Source organism: Lepidothrix coronata, unplaced genomic scaffold, assembly GCF_001604755.1.
Source record: "Lepidothrix coronata isolate B3197 unplaced genomic scaffold, Lepidothrix_coronata-1.0 Scaffold193, whole genome shotgun sequence".
Taxonomy (NCBI): domain Eukaryota; kingdom Metazoa; phylum Chordata; class Aves; order Passeriformes; family Pipridae; genus Lepidothrix; species Lepidothrix coronata.
This window is the reverse complement of record NW_016690373.1, coordinates 50,767-78,320: the sequence shown is the minus strand read 5'-3', so window position 1 is coordinate 78,320 and position 27,554 is coordinate 50,767. Positions and strand designations below refer to the sequence as shown.

The 27,554-nt window shown below is 38.5% G+C and overlaps 1 protein-coding gene across 6 annotated transcripts in view; it reads right to left on the bottom strand.

The window, feature by feature from the left end:
• The window catches only part of ATP8A2 (ATPase phospholipid transporting 8A2), a 325,416-nt gene that overhangs the window by 250,661 nt on the left and 47,201 nt on the right, over positions 1-27,554 (bottom strand). For all 6 annotated transcript variants that reach the window (XM_017831596.1, XM_017831595.1, XM_017831597.1 and 3 more), the window contains 13 exons: positions 26,836-26,881; positions 23,809-23,849; positions 21,989-22,062; positions 18,129-18,198; positions 16,772-16,899; positions 15,644-15,755; positions 14,978-15,143; positions 12,511-12,638; positions 11,266-11,343; positions 9,176-9,264; positions 8,386-8,430; positions 7,015-7,090; positions 365-470 (listed from right to left, as the gene is read on the bottom strand). In XM_017831596.1, the coding sequence (XP_017687085.1) occupies positions 365-470; positions 7,015-7,090; positions 8,386-8,430; positions 9,176-9,264; positions 11,266-11,343; positions 12,511-12,638; positions 14,978-15,143; positions 15,644-15,755; positions 16,772-16,899; positions 18,129-18,198; positions 21,989-22,062; positions 23,809-23,849; positions 26,836-26,881 (1,159 nt within the window). The remainder of the gene's footprint in view (positions 1-364; positions 471-7,014; positions 7,091-8,385; positions 8,431-9,175; positions 9,265-11,265; positions 11,344-12,510; positions 12,639-14,977; positions 15,144-15,643; positions 15,756-16,771; positions 16,900-18,128; positions 18,199-21,988; positions 22,063-23,808; positions 23,850-26,835; positions 26,882-27,554) is intronic.

Genomic DNA, 27,554 nt, shown 5'->3' with positions numbered 1-27,554 from the left:
AAATAAAGCAAGTAGTTGCTAATGCAGAAACAAATAATTACTTCCATGAATCAGCTCTACAGACTCCAAGTTTTACTTTTGCTTTTCATCACTGCAGAAAGGCCAGAGTAGAAGGTCTCATGAGAGCAGAAGGCATCATGAGCCCAGCCTATCTCTAAAGAAACATCATGAACACTGTAGTTTCATAGGAGACATTCAAAAGCAGCGTGTACTGATGACAGGAGATGCCAGATCTACTGCTACCATCATGGGGGACATCATGCTTTCAAAATCAATGATCTTCACAGAAATTTATGGACCTCCCTTCCATCTACCTTCTACTCCTTCAACTCCTTCCCTCCCAAAAAAGAAAGCAACAATTAACCTGGAGAGGAGGCCTGGTAGATGATTGTATTTCCTTGTCTCTCAGGAACAACAGTATGACACACGGCTAGCAGCGTGAGGAACTCCTGTATGTGAACAGCTGTGGGCTAGACAAGACACCAGAAGAGTGAGGTTTAGCATTACACACAGACTGAAGCATCTATTCACTAAACTGAGAAGACCACAGAGGTATCACAGACAAAAAAAAAAAAAAAAAAAAAAAATTCTGTTCTCTACTTACAGCAGATCAAGACAGCAGAGTTTAGGGCCAGCATTGATGAATTAAGAGTGTTAATGATAAAGACCTCACTTAAGCTGAAGAGAGCTGTGAAGCCAGAATATTCCCCCACCTCCCCAAATATAAAAGCATTAGTTCTGTAGCACCCCAAGCTTCATATAGGTGAAGACATCTGCCACAAGCTGATGACAATCTAGCAACAGGAAATATTACTATGGCAGCTTCTAATAGAGTGACAGTAACCACATCAGAATTAAACTTGATGCAATTGCTCCATTAGCAATGAACATCCAGAGCTGACAGCAGCTTAATAGCCAGTAGAAGGCAACATCATGTGCCCTTCCACAGAAATACAGCATCCAGCCAAGCATAAAATTAATCAATGGTCCCTACACATTTAGCATCATGAGAACATAGAATAGAAAACACTGTTCACAGCCAGCCCCAAGTGCTTAGATAGACACCAGGTCTGCAACTCAGCAAAGATGCTACAGCACTTCAACCACAGGCCTGTGATAGCCAACTCTGGCAACTGCAGTTATAGCAATTTGAAATTAAGTCCCCCCAACCCTCTCTTCCCTCTTCTCCATTCCTGCCTCTGGTACAGTATTTATAGTCTCAGCAGTCAGAAATGGTACTCAGCTGCCCAGCTCAAAACCAGACACAACTAATTCATTTCAGCTGAAGTGAACACATGGTTCCCCTTCCCCAACTCTGCTGTAACCATAACATCCACACTTGGTAGCATCAGTGTCTTCTGTCACAGCAGCCATTTGCTCAGTGACTGAGTCAGACACGAACTTAGTAGTTTTACCTTTGCAGAAAGCCTTACTTGACTTTGGAAGCTAGATGATATTTTTATGTGCAAAAATTCTGTGAGAGTTTATAAAGTTTTTATTGGCAATATCAAGGTTTAATGAGTAGGAAGTAAATTACTATAAAAGCCACAAAACCATGTCAGCTGGCATACGCTATGTCAACATGTGTAAAAAAGTAAGAGTATTAGAAAAGAGTGGAATAGAAAAACTGAATATCGCAGACCTATACCCTTGTTTTACTTCATCTACTTTGTCATGAAGATTTTCAAAGTAACTGTTTCACACAGGACCTTTATCTTTGCATATTGAAACCTCCAAATTTTACGGTAACATGCCACTAAAATAACAACAGTTGTAACTTGTGACATGCTGAGGGTGCAGAGGCTATGTTCAAGAAAATGAACATGTGGAATATAATCAGAGAGTAATGTGTAAAATGTTAAGTCCACAGCAAATTACAATCAGGAGGTTACTGCTTCTATTTGCTTTCACTGGAAATAATGGAAAGTTTTATCTCCATCTCAAAATTCAGAGCCTGCCAAATTCTCATTTCAGTATCTATTGCTACAGCCCTTCCGTGTGCTTCTTACGCTTTTATCACCCAGCCCCTTAACACGCTTTCACAGTATGAGTTCTATCAGCTGGAAACAACCCGTCTCCAGTAATGACATGGATTTTAATTCTTCCTATGTACATATTTATGTTTTCAAGTTAGCAACATAATTTGCTGCTGCGTTGATACTTTCACAGCTCACAATGTATTACAGGGCAACCTTCCAATTCTATTGCAACAGATCACCAGAGTCCCAGCTTATCACAACAGCTCCTCCACACAGCTGTCACTTGTTTCCTTTCTATATTGTTCCAATACTAACAATATTTGTTGCACAGGCATGAATCAGGGTAGAGCGTTCAAATTTTCAGATCCGTGAACAGAAGATTCATTAATGGGTTCTGTGGCAACACATCCCTTCCAACATACCAAGTTTAACCCCAGCACAGGACAGAAGTCCCACAGATTAACTGATTCTACCTTATTATTTATTTTCCTCTATTAAGTCTCTAATATTTTAGTAGTCAAATTCTTACTGATGGTCTCGGAGACATTTCTTGCCTGCTCATTTGTTAAGGTCAACCTTATTTCTTTCCACCCCATTTTTTCCACCTCTGTTTATCTGTAGCTGGAACAAAGTTGGCATATTTTAGTCTCTTTTTCATCAGACAATCGGTAATTCTCATTTTAAACGCCTGTTCCCCCTCATTTTTCTCCTTATGTGGCAACAGCTCTGGGTAAAAGCCATTGCTTCTTTCTCTGGTTTTGGGGTTTTTTTTTTCCAAAGGTCCATGAAAAAATTTGTGTACAAGCACCTATACCAGGGATACACCCCAGTGGCTAAATTATTTCGCTTACTGCCCCTACAAGCTAAGAACCACATACATACTGAAACAATCCCCTATTTCTGAAAGCAGTTTCTGGATTGTTATCTATAAAGCATTATCCTCCATGAAAGCAAAGTTTAGCTATCTAGAAGGCACAGCAATATCCATTATCAAGCAAGGCACAGACCACTGGTCATGAAGCTGCATCACAACTTTTTATCCCTTCCTTGCTCCCTTATTCAGAGGAACAAAACACTGAGCCAGACCTCCATTTTTCAAGGAGCAAACTGTACTCTGCAGAGCTACATAACTGCACATATATCACAGAAGTCCTTATCTTGGCCTTGTCACTCTGAAGACAAACTACTTTTCTCTAGCCAGCTGATAAAATTACAAGGAAGTTGCATGTGAAGTTAAAGATTTTTCACCTCTCTTTTTACTTGTAGCAGTATGAGATCAGTGCCTCTATTCATAATATCTCCAGATGAGCAGGACTGACATTTTTTTGAGCAAATGGTCTAGAAATGGCTAATGGGATATTAAAGCACAGTCTAACAACTTGAGCTTACTCCTTCAAAGAAGGAAGTGGCAAATTCTGCCAAGGACAACTACAAAAATACTTATGTACTTGATTACCAAGGAGAATTATGACTCACCATCTTAAAAAGATGTTAACTTCCTACTGTTTAGTTCACTAAAATATCTGGAGAGCAGTGTGAGGATCCAGCCATGTTGGGCACATGGAACAAAGAAGACGGTAAAACCAGAGGACCAGGATATTTCAGGCACAGACTCAAAGAGAACATTAACCAGTGTTTGAATATCAAGAGAATTAAATGCAAGTTCATCTTGTCCAAAACCAATGAAATATGACCTATAATTAAAGAGACTGTCTTATACTTGAACAACAGTAGCAAAGTCCCACACATAGTAAGAACAAAAGCAGACAAATGAAAGCTCTAATAATTTAGTTGTGAGCTATAAAATGACAAGTTTGCACAGTTTTCCAGCAACAGTTACTTTCCAAACTAAAGCCTCCCAGATCTCACTACCTAAACATACTTTTGGCATTACTGTATTCCAAATTCCAGTTTTTCATCCCAGTTAGTAGTGATATACTTTCCTGGTTCTGCTTTCCTAAGCAATTAAGAATCAGCTGATGATAGCTGTCATTTCAGAAAAGCCTGATCAGATAACAGCCTCAGTTTCCACACACTTCACAAAAGTAAGTAGACATATTAGCAAGGTCTAAACAAACACTTTCAGTGTAGTAAAGGCTCAACATGAACACAACAGTTGTCTGTTCTGCCAAGCCAGCTGCTAAACTACTCATAACACACACTCACTGAATCAATTTATGCATTTGCAGCTATACTTTCCTGCTTCTTGGCCAAGAGAGAATTTAGGGGCCATTGAACAAAGCTCTTGTGCAAATTGGAATTCATAGATGAAGTTCAGAGAGAATTCGGGGAGATGCAGGAGTCCAAGATGAGATCCAAGTCTATAGTTCCTTCACTTCTTGACCTCCTTCCCTGCTCTCCTATCATCAGGTAAAACATAACCCCACATCAAACAGATTTGCATCTCCATAGCACATATGCAACTAGCAAGCACCAAGATAAAGACCACCTAGTGTATTCACCAAACATTGATTCTCATCTTAGAAAACAACTGATCTTTTCTTACTAGACTAAGAGTTTATGCCATTTTCTCTATACAGAGAAGACAGCATCATTCAGAGTTCATCCAAAAGAACCAGTTCCAAAGAAAAAGCACAGGCAGACAAACCTAGGTACTTTCTTCCACATTAAAATCCCAGAGCAGGCAAGAGAAACTTCCATATGTTTTCAAGACAAGTTACTTTTCCTTGGAACATTTCCTATGGGGCAATAATTCTTGAACTGCTATTCAAGAGTGAACTTGGCTATCAGTCAGCCCTTACACACCAGTGGCCCAGAAGAGCTATGAAATCTAGAGGTGACACAGGATGCTAAAAATCTTCCTAGCAGATGGAAGACAGTCTCGGGAGTATAAGTACATAATTTTTTATTTTCAACCTGGAAAGAAAATTACTTGGCACTGAGACAGCTCTAAACTAACACTTGTGACTGGACTGAAAAAAACCCTAAAATCTTCAAGACCAGAGCAATAAGCACTTAAGAGTTTGTAGATATCACACCTAAAGCTTCAGCTGCGAAAGGTCAAATGTTTAAAGGGAATTAATTGCCCAACTAAGTACAGTACCACCTAGCCCCACTAGGCAGCTTGTGCTAGAACACTTCAGGTTTATCACTTCAGTTCACTAAATGAGTAGAAATTGTCAGACATCTGCAAATGGCACCTGCAGCTATCTATTAGCTATGAAAAATAAGACACTATGCAGTTTGACAGAAAGAAGCAGCTTATGCACATTAGCAGCTGACCAAATGTAAAAAAGCTACAAAAACCCTTCCCTCTACCACTATCATGGAATTAAGCCCTAATCTCACTGACACAGTCTGACAAATACACCTGAATGTGCCAAGCAAACTGTCAGATGTAGCCCTTGCATTCCCACATCTTGTGCTAAATCACCATCCATTCTTCCAGTACAGTCAGGCTCTGAAGGACATCTTTGGCCTACACAAGGCACATTTTCAGTCTTACTAGCCAGAAGTTTCCCCAGTGTCTGTGTGCTCAGCCCAACAGTCAGCTGTGCAATGACAACAGTATTTATCTATTTAAGTTCCCACCCAAAAGGAAGCTTGATACATAAGGCTCAGCATGTAAAGAACAAAGACTTCTGAGCTGTCTAGACTGACACCTAAGGAAGCTACCAAAATTCTTTATCTGCCTGCTACAACAGCAAATATTTCTTCTATCTCCCAAAGTACAAACTCTACACAGAGAAGATCAGATAATTAAATAGTCCAAAAATAAGGGGCCATCTCTAGGCTAGATGAGAAATTTCATCTCACAACTCATTTGATCTATGTCCCTTCTGCTGAGTCTATTAAAATATACCAGAGCACTTATCTATACAGCAGCCAGCAAGAGCACAAGCAAGCTTTATGTGCAGCCTACTCCTAAACCTGAACGAATACCTGGAGTCAGCAACTGCCACAAGCCATAACTGTAGCCATAAATGAACAAACAGGACAAAAAGGAACAGGATGATATCCAAGTCTTAGCTGCAAGTGATGTCCAGTGGAAAACCCTTCCAGTGAACATGATTACAAAAGCCACATAGGAAACCAGTGCACTGTACTGGGAGGGTCACCTTGATGTACGTAGAGCACAGGAGCCATCTTTAGCTCCATCACCATGAGGAATACGTAGTGCCACATCAAGTAATTAAGAATTCATTTAGGTATTTACACCATGCTGCATTTCAAGTTCTTAAGTACTGTACAGCAGAAAACAAAGCTTTCCTGCAGACAAACAGTATGTTGTAACTACATTTGAGATGCTCATAACTAAAGTTAACTAGCCCAGTCACAGAAGTTATATTGTCTAAAAAGAGCAATCAGCTGGTGGAGTTTGTGCTTGCCAGTGCTCAGATCCCATACTGAGAGACAGCCTGCAGAGAACAAGGGTCATGCTTTTTGCAAGTGTTTGAATTGTCTGGTGTCCAGTCAGATACCTCATAGCCACATGACTTCTAAATAAACAATGAACTGACACCCTAAAGACTAGAACCCTTTAGGACTCAACCACTTACGCTAAAATTACTGATCACTAAGCCTCAAGCTAAGCTTAGATTTGCAATTAAGTCTCATCCCTTACATCCTTTACATAACTGAAATTCCAAACGTTTGCAATACTTAAAGCAAGGCTCATACCAGAACCACCTTCTAATCCTAGAGGTTACTGTTAAAAACAATATTTTAACAGGACAGATGTTTGAACAGTCAGTAGTTCTTGTTTTAAACAATTATAATTTCTATCATTACTTGCTACAAAAACATTATCTTCCATATACGACAGCATATATGAAGCTGTTCCATAGGTAGCTGGTATCCATATCGATGCCACTGCTTCTTTAATTCAATAGTAAGACAAGTGGGCAGAAAGACGTTGGAGGGAGCTATTTTGATTCCTTTTTATCCCCTCTGTGCTTGCATGACACACTCATGGAGCAGACTTCATCACACAAATAGATTTGTTCCGCATTCAATTCCAGACAGGCCTAGAATAGGGCATTTAAGAGGCACGATATTCAAAGAGTAGACTTACATGATCATTTTCAATGTTTTGCAGCAGCCTTGGGTCATCAAATTCACATGATTCACTCGTGGAAGGAGGTAGCTGGCTGCAGAGCAAAACAAGTATATTCAAACAAGTGGCAACATTGCCAATCTTAATACTTCAACTATTTTCTCAGGAAGCAAGTTTAAAAAACAAAGTAAGACTCCAGTGCCCTTGAAAGTATTGTGAAAAGATCATGTAAGTAATGCAGAAAGTGCTAAAAATGAGCAGCAGCAAGAAACGGTTATTGTTGACAGTGTATTTGAGAAGATTCAAGTGTCAATGCACCTCCTGGGACAGATGTTGCAAAAACAGTTTTAAGCACGCTTGAAATAAATGGATTTCAAGGCAATTTGCTTATAAAACAGTTCAAATATCCCTAAAAGTTCAATATCCCTAAGCTCCCTCCCTAGTCAGAGTTCTGCTTCACAAGTTGACCCTGGAGGATTTTAAGTCTGAGTAGTCCATATAAGTACCTGAAAGAAACTTCCACAGAACTGACTAGAAAAAAAAATGTACAGGGAAAGAAAAGAAACGGCAATATATTGGAAGAAAAGAGGCACCAATAGAAATTACATCTCAGCAGATGTAGCAACCTATCATGGTATCACCTTCCTAAAAGATGATGATAAAAACAATTTGTGTCAGTGGAGAAGCCCAGTTTAGCTCATAAGCAAGAACTCTTCTAACAGCATTCAGTGTTTACCTGTTTCTTGGGTGGGAACTCACTTCTTGCCTATATTTGCCATTCAACTCCATGTCAGTCCTCCCTGGTTCTTCCCCCTTTTCCTGATAATCAAAATGTGCTACACTGACACCTCTGTTACACCCCCGGGTTTTCACTCGTTCCTATGGAATGGGACAGATCCATTACCTCTATTCATTAAAGTCCTGAATAAAAAGGAGTAGGATTCTTTTGACATGATACACCTATATATATTAAGCTCTCTCCCAGTTTAATTACTAAAACATAGCATTTTAACAAAGAAGTCCCTTTTCTTCCCCTTGTCATGTCTGAACTTAGTGATTAAAAAGAGGAACATCTGGTCTCTAGCTAGGGGGTAAGGTTAGTGTAAAGCAGTTTACTTTTAACTTGACTGTCTACATTTATAAATAAGCACTGCATTAGCATCAAAGCCACCCCAGCCACTGCCTATTCCTCACCCCCTTCACACACCATCTCTTTATGCAGAGAAGATCCATCACCACCCACCAGCCCTGCATTAGGCTCCCACTGAAAGACCATTTTACTCAAACACATTGCTCCCTTGGGCTTCTTCCAGCCCCAAATTGGAAAGTCTTTATATAGATTGTACCCACTTTGCTATACAGAGCACAAATATCCTGGAATATATTTACCTGAAGTCTTCTGATGAGCGTTCTCTTTCCAGCTCAGGAAAGTGACTGAGGGGTAGAAAAAGAAAAGAACATTTATTCCACTTTAGTAACCCAAAAAAAAAAAAAAAAAAAAAGATCAATGAGTCATTACACAAAAACATATGCTGGAACCATAAGTTCAGCTGTTCATACATCTGAATCAAGTTTTCTGCCTCTTGAGATATCTAATTTAGTTAGTATGAATTTCAAAGGTTAACTTGCACAGAAAACTTAAGACTACCCATTTAAAACTAAGCAAATACAAAGATTTAGTATTCAAGACTCGAAAGGCCAAGTGCTAAGGAGTACTGGCATGACTCAAAGGGATCCTTTAGACAGAAGTAGAACAAAACCGTGAAGTAGGTATACCTATACAAGGAATATTAAACTCCACAATTAGAGCTACACGATTCTAACAAAATCCTGATTCATCCGAACAAGTCAGAGAAATGTGACTAATAATTGCTACCCTTGGGCTGCAGCTTCTTCCCTCTTGAAAGGCCAGAGGTTATCTAGCACTTCTGCTTTTGTTTAAATTATGATCAGGTAAGTTAGGAAGTAAGTTGCCTTTACTTCATGTAAAGTACTCCACAGGTTTGACTTTCATAATTTGTGCTGCAGGACATGAAAATGAAAACTATTAATTAAGACTACAAAATACACTAAAACACAAACTAAAGAACAGAATGTTCTCATCCTTTTCCAGTATAAAATTCTGTACCAGTAGTAAGCACACATTAAGCTAGAGAGTTTCTAAAAGTGTCATACCTACCCATATGTTACTCCAGCAATACTACATTTCTTAAAGTTCATGATATTGCATGTTAGAGTGCCTGTTTTATCAGAAAACAGGTATTTCACCTGGAAGAAAAAAAAAAGTCTAGTTTTCAACTTGTAAAGTTACAAAACTTAAAGTGAAGAACAGATTAAGAAATATATTACTCAATGTCACAATATTGGCCAATGCAGGCTTATTACAGGTTGGTTTGTCTACCAGATTTACAGAAAAATAATCAGACGAGTTGTTTAATGGCATTAATTCTTCTTGATTTCTAAATGTAGAAAAGCTCAAATAGTAAGTATCAATTGCCAAGGCTCCAGAGTGGTCAGTACAGATGTGTTGTGCCAGCTGGACATTCAACAAATCTGTCAGCTGTACTGAAGTCAAAGAGCAGGACTGGAAATTAAAACAAAGACTATTAAGACTGTTGAAAGGTCAATACAATTTAACACACAGAAGAAATGCTATGTTCCAAAGATCACTGAGAACATGTTTGGGGTGCTTTTACCCCCATAAGCAGTAAAATGCAAGAAATATGCTAGGGTAAGTTCAACTGGTATCCTGTAGTCAAACAAAAGCTGCTTTTTCTGGTATCCAGTCATAAACAGTCCTCAAGTGCAAGACACAAAGCCACAGTCAGCACTGCCCAAACTAATAACCCCTTAATGGAACTAGTGACTTTCAGGTAGAACTTGGAGGCCACCCCAACACAGCAACATGACATCTTGGAGCATGAGCAGATTCAAGGTTCCCACCTGCAGTGGGCTACAACAGACCAAAAATAATGGCAAGTTAAATACCACCGTCGTATCTCTGTACCACGAGTGATTTTCAACCAGCAACACTGGTGCTAGCATAGGAGTTACACAATTTAAAGACCAAAATATTTTGCCTGGAGCCGGAACAAGCTTTTCCTCAATAAATGCAATTCAGTTCAAGACAGTGCACTACACTACTAATTAGGTGATCCTTTAGCTGTGCTCCACACTGCTGCTTGAATACAGCATTGGAAATGGAGTTTATGTGAGTTAGAAGTCAAAGTGGGTACCCAAATATCTGAGGAACTTCAAGTCACTAGTAATTCTACACAAAACAAAAATTTTAAAGGCATCTGTGAACAGGTAATTCAATTAATGAATCAAAAAACTCAGTCTAGTTACACAGAATCACTAGTAAGTAATTTCTGAAAATAACACATGGGCCAAGAATATACATTATGCCACATATCTTCACTTCAGACAAAAATAGTGCCATAATTTAGAAGTTAAGTTCACATCAAAGTAAGCTGAATACAAATCAAATTTTAGCATTCCAAAGAAAAAGACCAATCAGTTTAAACAGGAAAAACATTGACTCCCACTCTGCTGAGCAGCACAAAAAAATTATGTACATTAAATGTATAAACATTGTCTTCAATACCAAATCACACAATTACTAAGTTCATGAGGTTCAGTTAAAAATCTATGACTGATGGTCAAGGAAAAAAGCTAGGTTTTCTCAATGGTACTACAAAACTCCAATAGCAACATTGTATTTTCCAGTAGGCTTGTTTTGGGAAGCCCTTCTATTTTGAAGAAATGTCATTTGCAGAATAAACAAATCTACAACAACTACAAGTTGTTGAAAAACTAGATTCTTGAAGGAGCACAGTATGAATTATGAATAGAACTGTATTGTTTTAACCTCCATCTCCTGTGAAGCAAACAGAAACATCAAGAACTAACAACACAGGCTGAGGCTGTTGGCCTCCTCTTAAGCCAAGCTTGGTCTTATACATTCTGTTCTGGTATAGACAGTCACAAATGCAGATCATCTCCCCAACACCCTCGAGGAAAAAAAAGTCAGTTTAGAGTGAACATATGAAACAGTTTTAGTTCCCAAGCATAAAACTGCCTATGTTAAATTTAATCCTACAATATCTCATCATTTTACTTGTAAGACTCGGACTAATGATAAACATGTCCCATTAACCTGAGCCATGGAGCAACAGAGTAAAGCAGACTCGTACAGCTTGCTCTCATACCCTCCCCCTCTTGCCAGAATAAATCACAAACATGACACTGAAGAAAATATTGTCTTACCTGCCCAAGTTCCTCATTAAGGTTTGAGGTTCTGGCCATTGCAGGTGTATCTGTCTCAGGGTAATACATATCTATGTCCTGAAATGAGAGCCAAATTAGACCTATATTATTAAAATTAAACACTGAAATACTCATTATTCTTTTAGTCAGTTCCAATTTGTTTTGACTGTCTTAATGCCATTAGTGGAGGTTCTGAAGGCTTGACACAAACATCATCCCAGGATGAATATGGGTGCCTCCTTTCCAAAGCATGCCTCCATACTACATGTACATGAGAAAAGCCAGATTTAACTAAAGATAGTTAACAAACTAGAGATGCAATGGAAAAAAAAATATCACGGTACAGTAGGAAGTTTTAACAGGCATTAGCCATGCTAATCATGTCTTCAATTAAAACAATTAGTTGCTTTAGCCACATTTATGCCTGAAAAGACAATTTGAATGGCTTCATGAAATTAATTCCTTCTGTTACTACATTTTATTGGGAGTAAAAAAACCCCAGCTGCTACACAAACCAAAGCAACTTCTCAGAAAAGCGTCTCTCCTACACCATAAGCAGCTCAGGGAACAGACATATTAGATCTCATTTACTTGTATTTTTAGGAACCTACTATATTACTGAAAGTTTAAGGATTAACGCATACCAGCACAAGGTATTCCTCTTGGTTTTGTTCAGCTTAAGAGACATCACTACAGTATTTTTGGTCCACAACTAGAGAAAGATATTTCTGAAGTCAAAGCTTGCCTGAACAGAGCAAGATCACTGTTTGGTTGCATAAGGCACCACCAACTTCTCTCCCTACAAAAATATGATCCATACCGGAGAATTTAAAAAAAACAAACCACAACAACCACCAAAAAAAACAAAAAGCAATACCACACCTTCAAACAAGTCTAGTCTTTCCCTCTGCTGTGGCTGAGAGGAGATATAAGGTACTGAAGAGTTTTCAAAAGATAACTACTGAACATGAGTCAGTAGAGAGACCTCCTTCAACAAGACCTGACACTTCTTTCTCATCCTAAAGGCCTACAATACAAGTCATCATTTGCACAGGGGATATTCCTATGATTAAATCTTTTAATTCCTGTGAAACACAGAACTGATACAGAATAAATCCTTTGAGCTTTCCCCTGCCTTTCCCAGAAGTTGCATCAGAAAATTAATTAAAAGTCTCAAAGATGTTGTGTTATTTTTTTTTAAATGTCAACATCCAGAACTGAGATACATTCATTCTTGTTACTTACCCAATTTATAAAAAGAGCCTGAGTAAACTTGACAACTTCCAATGTCACCAGAAGGCTGATTGGAATAAGGTTGTTGTACAAGATTATAAATGTCAGCAGATTGTATCCAAAGTTGACAGACAGCATTTCTGTGGACCGAAAGACAAAGGATATGAGCAGACACAAGTCTGAGTGGTATAGGGACAGTATAGGGGCAATCATCTTTATGCAGTTGGCCTAGTCAGATTTAGCAGTGCTAAAATAATCAGCAAGTGTGTTGACATCTACTATAAGGGCCTTTTTAATATTGATTTTAATAGTATATATATAAAACACCCACAGAACACATGCCTGAATACACAGCATATTATGCCAGGTGAAGAAGGGCAAGATTTGTGAGTCTATATATTAAAGAACAGAACGCTTTCTGAAAAACTTTTGCTAAACAGATGGCGAGAAGTACAATATTTCCCACCATAACCCAAATTTAGACATTTATCTGATGTGTCAACTGCCCAATTAAGAGCCACCAATATCACTAGTAATATAACTATCTTTCAGAAAGTGCCTACTTGTCTCAGTGGAGTTAGGAAACAAAAAATAAACACTAAAATTAATTCTAAAGTCTGACATCATTGTCAGAATTGAGAAGTTACCCACACTAAAGAAATCTAACAGAACAACCGATCGCTGAACAGACACCTAGTAAATGAACTAAGGCATCCTGCTTAAGCAAAGAAGCTGTTATTAATGGTGACAACACTGGGCAGGTTGCCTGAGTAAGTTTACCATCACAACTGGTCCTAAAAGGGAAAGGAAAGCATTTACAGACAGCCAGCAGAAATGCACAAGGCTCAGCAGAGACACAGGATGAAAGGTCCTGTTCATGGTGCTGCCCAGAGCCTCTCTTTACAACCAAAGTCTCCACATTTGTATGCTCTTCACTTTCCCAGAAGCTTAGGGAGGCACTATAGTCAGCACACAGAACATCTAGTACAATGGGGTCAGAGCTCATAACTCAGGGTTTTCAGCATTACAAGTTAATTAAAGGTCAGGGGAGACAACAAGGAGGAGACAGAACCCAGAGAAAATTGCTGAAGTCTAGTGAAGATCAGTCTGGACACAGGCACCTCCAAGTGTGAGTACACCCAATTCCATATCTTTGGTAAATTTACAGTAAGTCAAAACTTGCTTGGTATTGAAACATTTGCCAATACAATTTTTACAGATCAGACATTTAACAAAAAATTAATCTACCTGCATAACCTCAAAAAGTGTCTTTCCTGTGTGTGGCAGTTATAGAAGTAATAGAAATTGTGCATTCAATTTACAAAAAGGCGTCTATACAGACCATTATGTCATCCTAGTTTATTTCAAGTTGAACAGGTTTTATATTACAAGTTCAAGAGTTCATTTAATTCACCTTTTCCAGTATTGCTCCCACCACTGGAAGGCACAAATTTAAACTTACTCATAAAAAAACAAAGGGGAGGGAAGGGAAGAAACTCCGAAAGTTGCTGACACCACTAGTAGAAGACAATACAACTACAAAAACCCAGAGTCAAAAATGAGGCATTTCCATGCTTTTCCTGTGGGATTTTTTTCATTACTAACACAACTGCAATTCTTAAAACTGCACAATATACACTTGCCATCTGTTTTGCAATCATCGGCAGACAAGCCATTTGCAGTTTGTGATAATTGTTTTAAAATCTGCATCTAAAGATGCTTGTAACAACATTTTATAGCTAATGTAACCTCCTCAAAATGGACGTCTATTGGAGAGCACTTCATTCTTCANACTGAACTAATAAGTTCAAGGACTAGGAACGAAATCAAACAAAACCCTTCAAATAAACACACTAAAATATCAGTTTTCTCACAACAAAATAACAGGAGTCAAAGACAGAAACTTTATCCAATAAATAACAATCCTAACCATTTAGCATTTAAGTTTTCTATAAAAGAGCAGATCAGCATTTCTAACTGAAAAAAGTTAGAGAAATCCTTTGCATCTGTATAGAAGCATCAAGTTGAAGGCAGCATCATCAGACTGATACTGTCTATCATGCAGTCAGACACATGTAAGGCAGCAGTATGTGACCTCCTCTGAGAATAAATTTGGGTATGATAACATGGGTATGGTCGATTTGTGTATGGTATCTCCACAGAGATGAAAGAATGGAAACACCAGATATCCAGTAATAATTCTTGCCCCTCTTCTGTTTCTGCCCTGTTCCCTGGGGGGTAGAGCCCAGTGATATTTACTTAACCTTTAGAAGGTTTTATTAACAGAAGCCTCACTGGCAAGTTCACTTACACCAGCCCATTCTCAAAAAAAAAAAAAAAAAAGGGTCATCAAAAATCTAGCAAAGAGGCTTTGTTTCTTCTTTTTCTATTTCTTATTTTATGCATTCATTTAATGAAGCTAAGAGCCTGGCTGGCCCTACAGTCTGATACATCCCTGGCTCAATGCCTGGATACTCACTGTTGGAGCCAAGGTACCAGACGACTTCGCCGTGTGTTCTGTTCCATAATAAGGCACCTACAGAACTCACAAGGGCCATTACCAGGAGAATACAGAACAAAACCAGGATCTGCATATTGGTCACTTTCTCCACATTTGATCTCTTCAGAGGTGCTTTGGTTGAATTCTAAACAGCAGCAGAAAAAGAAAAAAGAGCCTGGCAATGGCTTATACAAGATAAAATTGCAGAGGCAAACTCAGTCTTTATTTTCAGAGTCATTAAAGCACTTCCTGTCCATCTACTGTTGGTCAGCAGCAGTGAGCAACACATACATATTGCTGGTCTCTCCAGGCACTCCCTGCCATTAGGGCAATAGTAGCATTAACCTAATCAACTTCACGGTCTTTACTATGTCCTCGGCTGTTAAATCTCAGTTTTAAATGTCATCCAGCTACCAGATAAATCAAGATGAAAGTTAGTTCTTACATATTCAACTGCTTTCAAATACTTCAGTGTTTACATATGTGCACATGCAAACTCAAATACAACAGTACCCTTGTATTCCTCAAGGCCTCCAGGTCTTTAACAGCTATAATGAGTCAAAGCGTTTCATAAAATCGAATCAATAACAAGGAGAATACAGGAAAGATGACCAGTTTATATTTAAATCTCCTTAAAAACTTTACCTGCATGAGTTTTGTATCATGTCCTGTATACACAACAATACCCAAGACCCATTGAGTGTTTCTCAGTTGTGCACCCCTCAGCAAGATTTGGTCTGGCCCAACAGGAACTGGGCTGCAAAGCAAGAAGTATATCTTTCAATTCTTGGTAACACTCTAAGGACAGTAATTCTACTTTCAGACTTACACCTCAGTGGGAGGGGGGGAGGGGAAAAAAGAGGAGAAAGTAATACAATGACCTTAGATTGTCCGCACAACTGAAGAAAGCACTGAAACCTCTCTACTTCCTGCTAAAGCACAGTAGGGCAAAGCTGATACAAGGGAGCTGTTCTAATTACCCAAAACTTGAGAACTTACGTGGCAGACATAAGCCTGTCTTGCACCTGACCTTGGCTACTACTTTCTTTCTCGCATCAAGGACAGAGAAGCATCACACTTGCAAAGAGACTATCTACTCCAAGCACACTGTATCACATACACCAATACACAAGCATTTGGGAAAAACTGTATTACCCACATGATTTTCAAGTGAGATGCAAATGATGATCTGCTATTCTTCCATCTGTCACTACACAGCTGAGTTGCCCAAAGAATACAGGTTTTGTGAAGGAAAAGAGGTACAGCCAAATGAAACCTGTATGTTCCTACCGACCTTTCAAAATCTGTGAATTCAAGTACTAAGTACTTTTCTTTCAACAGCTGCAACAAATGAAAGTCACACTGATAAAGCCTCCAGATTCTGGGATCATTCTTCTCTATAGACCTGACCTCAGTGCAGCCTTTGGCTCTAGCTGGAAGGGACAGGTTTCTATTTCCTCTGTGTATCTTGTGTAACAAGACAGTCCTAAAAAACCCTACCATTTCCCCAACTCCTTCTCTTTACATGTACCTTTTTTTAAAAAAAATTCACCATAATTACAAAGAAACCAAGACTCCCATAACAACCAGAAGGCTCCATACAAAGACAGGATTATGTTATCTTATACTGGTAGATGCTCTGATTAACTATTATTAATTATTACTCTCCTCTTCCAGAGCTAAAACATGCATGTGCTCACTGTTACAGACTAAAAGAACACAGCAAACGTTTTTCCAAACCAAGTGACTTTGGCTTTGTTGTCAAGTTAATACCTTTGGCCATCTAAGCGCAAGTTTCCAGTGAAGTCATAAAGATGACGGTTGGGTCCTTCACATTCTATCCTCCCAGATACTTTCATCAATTCTTCCCTAGACTGGAGACTAGCAGTTTGAGACAAGCCCTGCAAAGACCAAATCAAAAGAGATGGTCAAAAATTGTTATTAGAAGGCAACTTAGGAAAATGGTGCAAGGAAGATTTATTACGGACACATACGAACCTGCTAACAAGATCGATTTAAACTCTCTATACAAGATAGTTATATTTACCTACATGATCTCTTTAACCAAGAAAAAAGTTCCATCCACAAAGCACAAAGTTGCACACAAGCAAGAGGAAGTAGAAGAGAAGCAGTATAAACAGGCCTGGTTTTTCTCTCGAAGTGTAGCTCCACTAATGTGTTATTGTTGCTAAATATAGTCATTGCTAAGTGTAGTCTCTTGGGTCACTGCAGCCATTATGCTCCAATCCTGCTCAAGGTTAATGATTCACCTGCCATGTAAGTGTAATCTAATGTATTGGTACTCCATCTCAGAGTACATGTACAGTGCGCCACTGCTTTTCACCTATGAACAGAGGGATCCACTTCATGTTTCTTTTGCCAGAATTTGACTGCAGCACTGCAAGCCAGAGCAAGGCCATATTTTTGTATTTTAACCATGCGTCCTGAAGCAAGTAAGATCTTACAGAAACTCAAGACCTGACTTTTTAGGCAGAACTGCAACAGTAAATCACATTTCTACAAATGCAGGAAAGAGATAGCAAATATACAGATTTTTAAAAACAAATAATCTGTGTTTCAAAATCCAAATCTAATTTTTTTAATGAAAAAAGAAGATCTTTAACTATTTCTAAACACTATAATCAACAGTGTTGATTATAATCAAATTAAAAAGATCCAAATACATTTCCACTACTTACTGCAAAGAGATAAATTAAATTAAACATATAAAAGGTCCTTCTCAGCTTCTGCCTCTGCATAATGCTCCTAGAACAGCACTTGTGACAGAAGAAACTGCATCTCTCATCACAAGCACTGCTCATATTCTTTTTTATGTACAGGACTTAAATCCCACTTACTGGACCTTTGGCAAAACATAACAGAGGTCTGTTTGAGGGCTTAAAATACTTGCTCCAGATTAGTTTCTGTACACTTGTATATGATGCACTGTTGCTTGGGTTTGTATCTGTTGAAAAGGCAGCTTACAGCCACCTGAAAAGAGATCCCTTTTTAAAAAAAAAAAAAAAAAAAAAGGTATTTGTATTGTTGTCAGTTAAGGTAGATGCTGCTTCATAGCTAATATTAAATACCTAAATGAAAAAAATCAAATATAAAATTCAATTTGTTTTACCTGTCGTATTTTAAGATTCGTCTCCCCATCGAGGTTAGCTGTTTCAATATAGCACATGGCTTGTGGTTCACTGGAAGGAGCATGAAATTTTCAATATTAAAACTCAGTACTTTTTGTATACTGCTTTTGTACTAATACAGTTCACAAGAGACTTTTCCAATACACTGCAGAAGACAGAAAACCATATTGGTGGTATCCAACCATGAAAGAGTCAACTGAAAGTACATATTTAACAGAGATGTCTTTGGATAGGAACAGGGTAATACACCAAAGTACAGAGAAAGACAAGTCTAAATCAGAGGGTTCGTAAGAATTTAACAAGTCATAATAAACTTAGATGCCTGAAGTGAATTATTTTGAATTGCAATCCATAAAATTGTTTCAGATTGCAAGAACCATAGACAAAATACCCCGTATCGAAGATAAAAGGGATATATTGGGATGAAGAGAGTAATGCTCTCTGCTATTGAATTCTGTCTGTGAGTTGAACACACAAAAGACCGTGTCTGCAAGGTCACCTTAAAGGTGAGGGGTTTGTGGAGGTTCATCTGAAGTCAGTGCTAAAACAGCTTTTTTTTTGAGCATCAAAAAAAGGTTCATTGAGATTGAGGGTTATGACCTGCATTTTCCAAAGAGGTTTCTGCCCTTAGTGATAGCAGCACAAATATTCCTCAAAGAGCTGAATTTTCCATTAGTTAAGCTCTTATCTACATCTAATATGAAGGGGCTCTGCATGAGTAGCACCTTTGGTAAGGAAGGGTACTTCTACAAGTTCTTTACCTGACATACCGCTCAAGATTTAAAAATTTTGTATGGAACCACCAAAACTATTTTTCTGCCAGTTCTCTTCTCAGGCTGCTAAGGAATATCAGTTTCCCATATGGATTCAAACAAGTGCTTCTTCAGCATATCACTTCCCATATTCTTGATACATTACTAGTTTTCTTCCAAAGCAACAAACTGCTTTAACAGCAAAAGTACTCAATCAGCAGAAGAGTCAGTAATAAAGGCTCCTTAGGACAAAAATAATTAAGAAGTGGATAGGTACATTTGTAACACAGTAAGAAACTTGATTATTCTCTCCATATTTTTCTTTTAAAAAAGTACAGTTAAGAGTCTGTTCTTTGTCTCCTCCTATATGGGCAACCTGAATCTGAACCCAAGAAAGACACTGATGAAGTCCAGCTTGATTCCAATTTTACCTCTGCCAAACACCTTATCTACTACAACTGACGTGCTTAGGTCAGGAGGTAGACCTTTTGCAATACAGTTCCTCTCACTTCTACAGAAATGTGGAATTGTTTCCATACAAAGTTGCGTTTGGATTCAAATGGTTTTTTCCTTCATGTAAATTTATTCTTTACATAAAACTCATTTGATGTCACCTTTTTTCCTATGCGGAAAAAGAGTCAAGATAAAAACAGTTGTTTGTTTCACCTCTGACAATCAGCTCAGACACAGAAGATCAACAGACAAGCATAAGATTCAAATCCTTCAGAGCATGCAGAGCTTTCTGGTGAACTGAGGACACTTAGTACTGTCATTTAAAGGAATCATGAGAATAATACCAATTGTAAAGCAGCATTGCCATAGAAATTGCTATTTATATCAAGCAAAGCTTCTCCCAAATTAACATGCCTTGGGTTAAATTCTCTAATTATTATGTGGTTATTAATGACAGCAGGTTAGCAGAACAGAACAGTAGACTAATGTAGAACAAAAAGCTGACCCACACAAGAAATACATCAGAGGGGATTTTTAGTGTAACGTATTAGAGAAGTTCTTAAGTAGAATATTCCTCATTGCTGAAATAGAAAACTACTGATGTCAAAGTTTAGCTTCACTGCATATTAAGGTTGACAACTGCTTATTTGAAGTTTGGTGTTTGTTTTAAAAAAATACAATACTGTGTACCATGGAATGAAGATGTCTCTATCCTTCATTATGTGACAATTTAAGAAGACTGAGCTTCTACATACAGCTTTGAAAAAAATGAAACCTCTCAGAAACAGTACAGACAAGAAGAATGGAGCAGAAAATAGAGAAGCTTGAAAACCAAGTTCCTTTAAAACTTGGGTTAGGTAAGAGAACTGTAATCTACAGACTAGAACAACCTACAGTCACTGTTGAAAAGCACACAGACAGGAGAAAATTATGGAGAACAGCAAGGTGTCATAAGACTCATCTATTAGAAACATGTTTAAGAACAGGCACTGTGCTACTGTATGCTATTACCATCACAATATTGTGTGATGTTTTATGTTTATGTTTTTTATGTTTTATGTTTATTGTCTTATGTTTAAACTTCATCTGTCTATGGTCTTGATTTGGCTTGAAGTTGTTCTACACAATACAGACTCTAGATCAGAAGCCAAGTACCACTCAAATGTTTTTAGGAACTAAGAGACCTAGACAAATTAGGGACCTAGGCAACCACCACCCATATGAAGTTTAACTAAGGTAAGTGCCAGATTCTACTCCTGGGACAGAGCAACCCTGGATGTATGTACAGACTGGGGAATGAGACACTGGCAAGCAGTGCCATGGAAAGGGACCCCGGAGTCCTGGTCAATAACACGTTAACCATGAGTCAGCAGTGCCCTGGCAGCTGTGAGGGCCAACTGTGCCGGAGGTGGTGGTGGTGGGGGGGCATCAGGCAAAGCATCACCAGCCAGTAAAAAGGAGGTGATTGTCCAGCTCTGCTCTGCACTGGTGAAGCCACACCTCAAATCCTGCATGCAGTTTAGGACACCACAAGATAAGAAAGATATAAAGATATTAGAGAGTGTTCAAAGGAGGGCAACAAAGATGGTGAAGGGCCTTGAGGGGAAGCTGTATGAGGAGCAGCTGAGGACACTTAGCTTGCTCAGCCTGGAGAGAAAAAGATTGAAGGGAGACCTCACTGTGGTCTACAACTTCCCCACAAGAGGAAGCAGAGGGGCAGGCACTGATCTCTTCTCCCTAGTGACCAATGACAGGACCCAAGGCAAAAGCATGAATCTGTGTCAGGGAAGATTTAGGTTAGCTATTACAGAAACATTCTTCACCCACTAAAGAGGGTGACTGGACACTGGAACAGGCTTCCCAGGGAAGTGGCCACAGCACCAGCCCTGCCAGAGTTCAAGAAGCATTTGAACAATGCTCTCAGTCACATGGTGTGATTCTTGGTGTGTCCTATCCAGGACTTGGATTTCTATGATTCTTGTGAGTGCCTTCCAATTCAGGATATTCTAAGACCAAGCTTCATTTGTCAGCATATCTGAATGAAAAGTTGTCCCATACTTCAAACTAAACCAAGCAGGACTCAACAGGCTACTATTTGCTACCATGTCAGAGATTGGCCATATGTGCGTTGTATCCAAGACAAGGGGTAAATAAGTCAAAAAGCTATTTTGTTATTTGATGCCAACAACACTAGCCTTTTAGATTTATAATTTAAAGAGAAAGCATTCCTGGGGGGAAGGAAAATATGCTGAACACTCAGTGGAATTAACTGGAAGGAAATTTAAGCTTTCTTAATTAAGTGGAGGGATTCTCAGAAGGCCATAGAGCCAACGACTGCATGAAGCTTGTGTAAAGGACCTTCAGTCTTCCAACAAACTCATCAATACATAGTATTAGGTACCTGTAATTCACAAAGTGAAGTCTTGAAGAAGCCTTCTTTTTGAAGAGCCTATCTACAATGATACATGAATCATTGCCTAGTAAAGCAGTGTTTTGACATTGCTGAAATTTCATTTTAGATGTGGAGTAGAATTAGTGCCATCTGATGTCTGGTTTTATTAATAACAAATACAGAGACTTAAGTCCTCTGCACCTCAGTTCATCAGACACATCATTTCCACACCCATTCTGGATACCTGGTAGATATAATGATCATGTCTGCTGGAAGATGTTGCCCATTGGTGACCTTCACAATATCGCCTACTGCTACCTGTGGTCAGGAGTACAGTAGCATGGAAAAGAAAAACAAACAGTTTGCTTGTCTGGAATGTTAGTTTGTTATTTTCTTTCACCCAGTCAGAAGAACAGCATCATGCACAGAACAGCTAGAGACAGTGCTTCTGAAAGTCAGAGTACTTTTCACTGCAATTGTTAACTTCTGTGGCTTATATTTAATAAAACTTAGTTTTTTCTTTAATTCTGCCATTATCCAAATTTAAGGGTTTTTCTTTAGTCTTATTTAACATACTGAAAACTTCATCACTAGGGAAAAAAAAAAATCCATCTTTAAACTTCACCTCAAGTATCAAGAGTTTCTTCTACTCATACTCTATATTACTTACCCATCCAATTCTCACTATCATTTACCCTTAATTCTCCATAGATGCACTGCTTGTACTAGCCACCAGCAAGTAGTATCATCTCTACAGATATATAACATAATCCAGTTCTTCCCTGACATAGTTACATGACATATGCAGAGTTCAGAACTCTAGAATACTGAAGGCCCAAGACTTTACACCACCTTTAATTAGTCACATGGATGGAACTTTCATTCTAAAAAGAATCAAGTAGCACTCTCAAAACAGTAAAACAGGTTTGCCTGATGAGCATCAGGCTGCTTGGTGCCAATGCACTGCTGCAAGTCTGAAATGGGCTTAAAATACTTCTAAGACATTAATTTTTACAAATTGAAACAGATGGCATGTTTGAACAAGCAGATTCATTAGTTTTACTCTGATCCCGCTGAAAATAAATTTCCTATCAATTTCAGCACAAAAAAAACCCATCAGAAGTCTGCCTTAAAGTGATCAAAGTTGTTAGCACAGAACTGTTATTCCCTAACAATAAATGCAGGCCTGGACAATATGCAGATACAGTCACAGGTCGATTCAGGAAGTGCTCAATGCTATTTAAAAGAAAACAGATTCCAGGCTTAGCTTTAAGATAAATTTACCATCTTTTCTACAAAAATAGGACATGGAACTGCATGAACAGGAACCAACACAAGCCACCACAAGCCCTGGCAATCTTTAGTTTCTACTATAGCCTAACACTTCAGCAGGATTGCTTTTAAGTGTCTTGAGACTGATGTCATTTCCCAGAGGTTTTAACAGGGGGCACGTTCTCCTCAACTGTTAGCTAAGAGGGCTAATTTTATCCTTTAAAAGGCATTAAGAGCCACAATTAGATCAATATATCCTAAGGCATTTCAGCAACTTCCAAGTCCTAAAGACAAAGCTCACCAGATCCCTGCAGAGGGCTTCACAGAACATGGGTCCCAAGTGCCTCAGTAGCAGCAGAGCTTGTGTTCCTTATTTGAACAAGCAGTTTACTAATTAGTCTCAAAATCTGGGAACCTTTTAGCACAGGCAGCAAAGCAAGACTCTTAGATTTGCAGGGGAGGTACAGTATTGCAGTGAAAGTTACTCTTCTAGATGTTGACTACAAACAAAATACTCTTTACAGTTTACATATTAACTACACAAGCAAAACCACAATGGTTCATTAGCATTTGACTGTAACATAGTATTAGGTTTTAAAGATGTGTACTCAGGTGACTTGCTCAGGGCGATTTTGACTACTGCAACAGAATGGATCCCTCCCGCCAGCCCCATCCCAAGAGACAGAGAACTCTCACATCCTGCACATTAATTCTAAGCCTCTGAATTCATTTTGGCAAGAGTAATTCTTCAACAGCTACTTTTATTCCCTCCCATCCCCAGGTTTTATTTACCTCTTTCCACATAATGTTCTGCCACATCCCATTTCTTAGAACTGGAAAGAAAGTTTAAAGTTATATTATAGAATAAATGGCCACAATTCAGACAAATTTCAAAACAACTATATCAGCAGTAGCAAACACCGACCAGAACAGGAACTAACATACAGATCAGAACTGTACTTTTCAGAAGCAGAGACAATACTTTTGTCTACAGCTGTAGGCACATGAATTCAAGAACGAGGAAGAATCTACCCATCATATTTATATAATTTTTATCCCCTTCTAGACAACAGTTGGCGGCCTGATTTCTTCTTGGCATCATTTCACACTAACCTGCAGACGGGCAGCATTGTTTCTTGTGGGAAGTGACCTTCCTTAAAACAAAGGGCATTACTGCCCACTGTCAACAAGTATTAGGAAGCATCTGTGAATGATTTACCACAGAATTTTCGCTTCTTATGTTATTTCTGGCATTTTATTCATAATATTTTGGCTCTGACACATCCACCTTCACTACCATTACCAATTGCCCATGTAAGGCTGAATCTTAAACGTCAAGCAGGCTCAAAGCCCTGCTGAAAACAAATGACCAAATTCAGCAGAAGGAAAATCCCAGCTGTTGAAGTTCATATTTAAATTTTTGGGTTGCAATTTTGCACTTTCTACTGTGCTTAACTCCAAAGGACAGAAAAGGACAGGTCTGCTCTAGAATACTTACAGGATAAAATTGATAAATTATTCATTGTCAAAAGGTACCTGGTTAAAATAATGAAGGACAAGTACCTAAAAAGACTGTTCCAACTCAAAAATAATTTCAATATAAACCTTCTATCTAAGACTTTCTAAGACTAAAACCCAGTGTACTGGTGTTCCAGATCTAGGACTTAATGCTGTCACTCACACCTAGACATGTAGGGCCATTTCAAGTGTGGCTCCTGAAGGGCAAGCATCTCCCATCAGACCTGTGCCACAGTTTGCTAGCCCTGTGTGTGTCTACTACTTAAGTGCACCCCATATAGCATTAAATGCTCATGACTTAGTTCTGTTATTTGACAATAGGAGGACCAATACATCAGAACGGTTATTACTGAGCCCTCTACATCTATGCAATGTGCTGCTCAGGGGCTTCATCTGGATTACAACTAGTCTGGTTTGATTCAACATCATCTCCATATACAAACGCATGAAGCCACCAAAGATATGAAACACTGGCTCAGAGCCTAACAGGCTCCATCTCCTAATGGAAACTTACAGTGCTCACCTAGAGCAGAACTTTCAGTTTAGTTTGCTCCGAAGCAAATTTAATTCCTACATACCAAAGCCACTCTGCAAAGCAAACCAATGTTTTCCATGGTAAATTTAATACAGCAAAGGCCTTTTGAAGATACACCACTGCTCTAAAAAACCAAACATGAAGATAAATGAAAATCCTACATAAATGCTGCTGAAATAAGCAACTGGCCTTTACAGGCAGCGGAGCTCAGGACACAGCCAAGCAGAGAGCAGGTGTCTACTTCTCAGTGAGCTCAACTGCTCTCTGTACTGAATGCATTGATATCACTCAGCTATAAGAGGAACCTAAAGGCACACAGAGAACCTAAATTTAATTCATCTTAATCCCACTCTGAACCTAAATTAGCTTTTCATTCTGATAATACACGTTTTGAGGATGAGCTCTTTAGCCTTCCTCTTAAGAAGTACAAGGATATGGTTTTAAGTATCAGATGGAAAATTTATTTTGAGTATTCAAATGTAAAAAATAAAACCTGAACTAAAGTAATTTTTCAAATGCTTAGTTCAGCTTAGCTCCATTAGAATACTTTGTTTTCTTTAAGGTTGTCTCTCCACAGTAACTGTGATAAACTTTCCTTGAAGCGTTTGTTATCAGGTGTTCTCTAGCTACAAATGAATTACAACTGGCTCTCTAACCTTAGAAAGGACCATCTTTCTTATTACCTATAACAAGGCCTGTTATGCTACACGAACTTAATTGTCAATTTGCAATGACTAATAAATACAGTGTTTGAAACAAGTTTCAAGTGTATACAGCACTTGAAAATTCTCGTAGAGACTCTTTTAGAGAAATTACCTCAGAGAACTGGTAAAGCAATGCTTTTTGATGAAGATACAAACTTAATGATCAACCCAAATTTTCAAGCATCAAATTCACTTCGAGTAACAGGCATAATGTTTGCAGGACTATCTGAAGCATAGAGCTAGCAGCTTGTTCACTTCCCCATGTGTTCCTCTATCTTTTTGATACTTCAGGTATATGTGTTTGGGAGGAAGGGGCTCTACTCAGAGTTCAAATCCCTGTGTTCCTGTTTCACCCGCAGATCTGCACAAAGGAAGAGAAGAGCAGCTGTCCAACGTGGGAACATGGACCTGCCCTATGGCATGGGCCGACCACAGGGTGGCCATTGATAAGCTCTACCTATTTTCTGTACAGGTTTTCGGTTAAGGGAGATGAAGAAAATCAAAGTGATGTCTTCAGGTACAGAGTGCCAATGAGTGTTAATACATTAGGGATACTTACAGGCATTCAGTAGATATCAGTGTTAAAATTTATTTCAGTGACACTTCAGGAAAGCAAAGCTACAAAATTCCCAGACTTCTTATGTTTTATGGACAGTAGCACTTACAAAAATGACTTAAAATTCTTTTGACACCAACTCGTAGTGTTTCAAAGGGTTGTTGGCTTTGTTTTTTTTGGGTGGGGGGGAAGGATGGAGTCTGGCAGAGAAGAAAATTGCTTGATTTTCTCAGAGGACCTGAGAACTATATACCTTTGGACAACCTTGACATTACATGAACTTATAAATTCTAATAATCCCCCCAATGCCTCACCCTTAAGTGTCAGACAATGATCAGCCTAAAATATTCTGCAAAGTAAAATCCTAACATATCCTAAAATACAGGTAACTACCAAGTCCACAAGACATGCATTTCCCACCATCAGCACTGTTAAAACAACAGAATTGTTCAAAAGTAAGTATTCACTATTTGCACTTTAAGTATTTAAAGAGTGTTTAGTCTTACCTATTGTTTTCTTTTTATTCACTGCACTGTCTGCCTTATGCCTTTTCTGCAAGGAAACAAAACATTTATTACACCTCATTACACTTCATTACAAATTCCAAAACCATTAGAGCTAAAACAAGACAAACTGCAAGATGATACATTGGGTCATTTCTGCCTTTATATTTTTGTTATTGGTTTGCTTTTGGTTTTGTTTTTTTGTTGTTGGGGTTTTTTTTTTTAAGCCACACAGATCATCCATGTCTACGTGGCTTATAAAGGAGTGTAATGTAACTTCAAACTGAGAGTACCCACGTTGGAAGTCAGGCTCAAACCGGACTTGCCAAAAAAAATGGCAAAAAAGTATGTCTCAAACCAGTTTTTTGGAAGAAAAAAGGAACAATAAGGAGCACTATATTTAGATAGCAGTTGAACTACACATTCTATGTGCTGTTGTTTAGACTGATACCTAAATAATTTTATTCATCAATACTTCGCAAGCAGAAAGACCTTTTTCTGATAAATGGTATCCAAGCATGTTAGTGCAGATTTTCCCCAAAACAGGATGCTCTGTGCTCAGGTTGCTTGCTTCCTCCCTGCCCGCATTTTCCAGACCATCTAAAAAGGCTACGTATTTGTCAGGACTCCAGCATCGCACACTCACTGTCCTTCTAATAAAAGCATGAATAAGCAAATATGAAGAGGTAAAAACAAGCATCCTGATTTCTACTGTTTTCTTT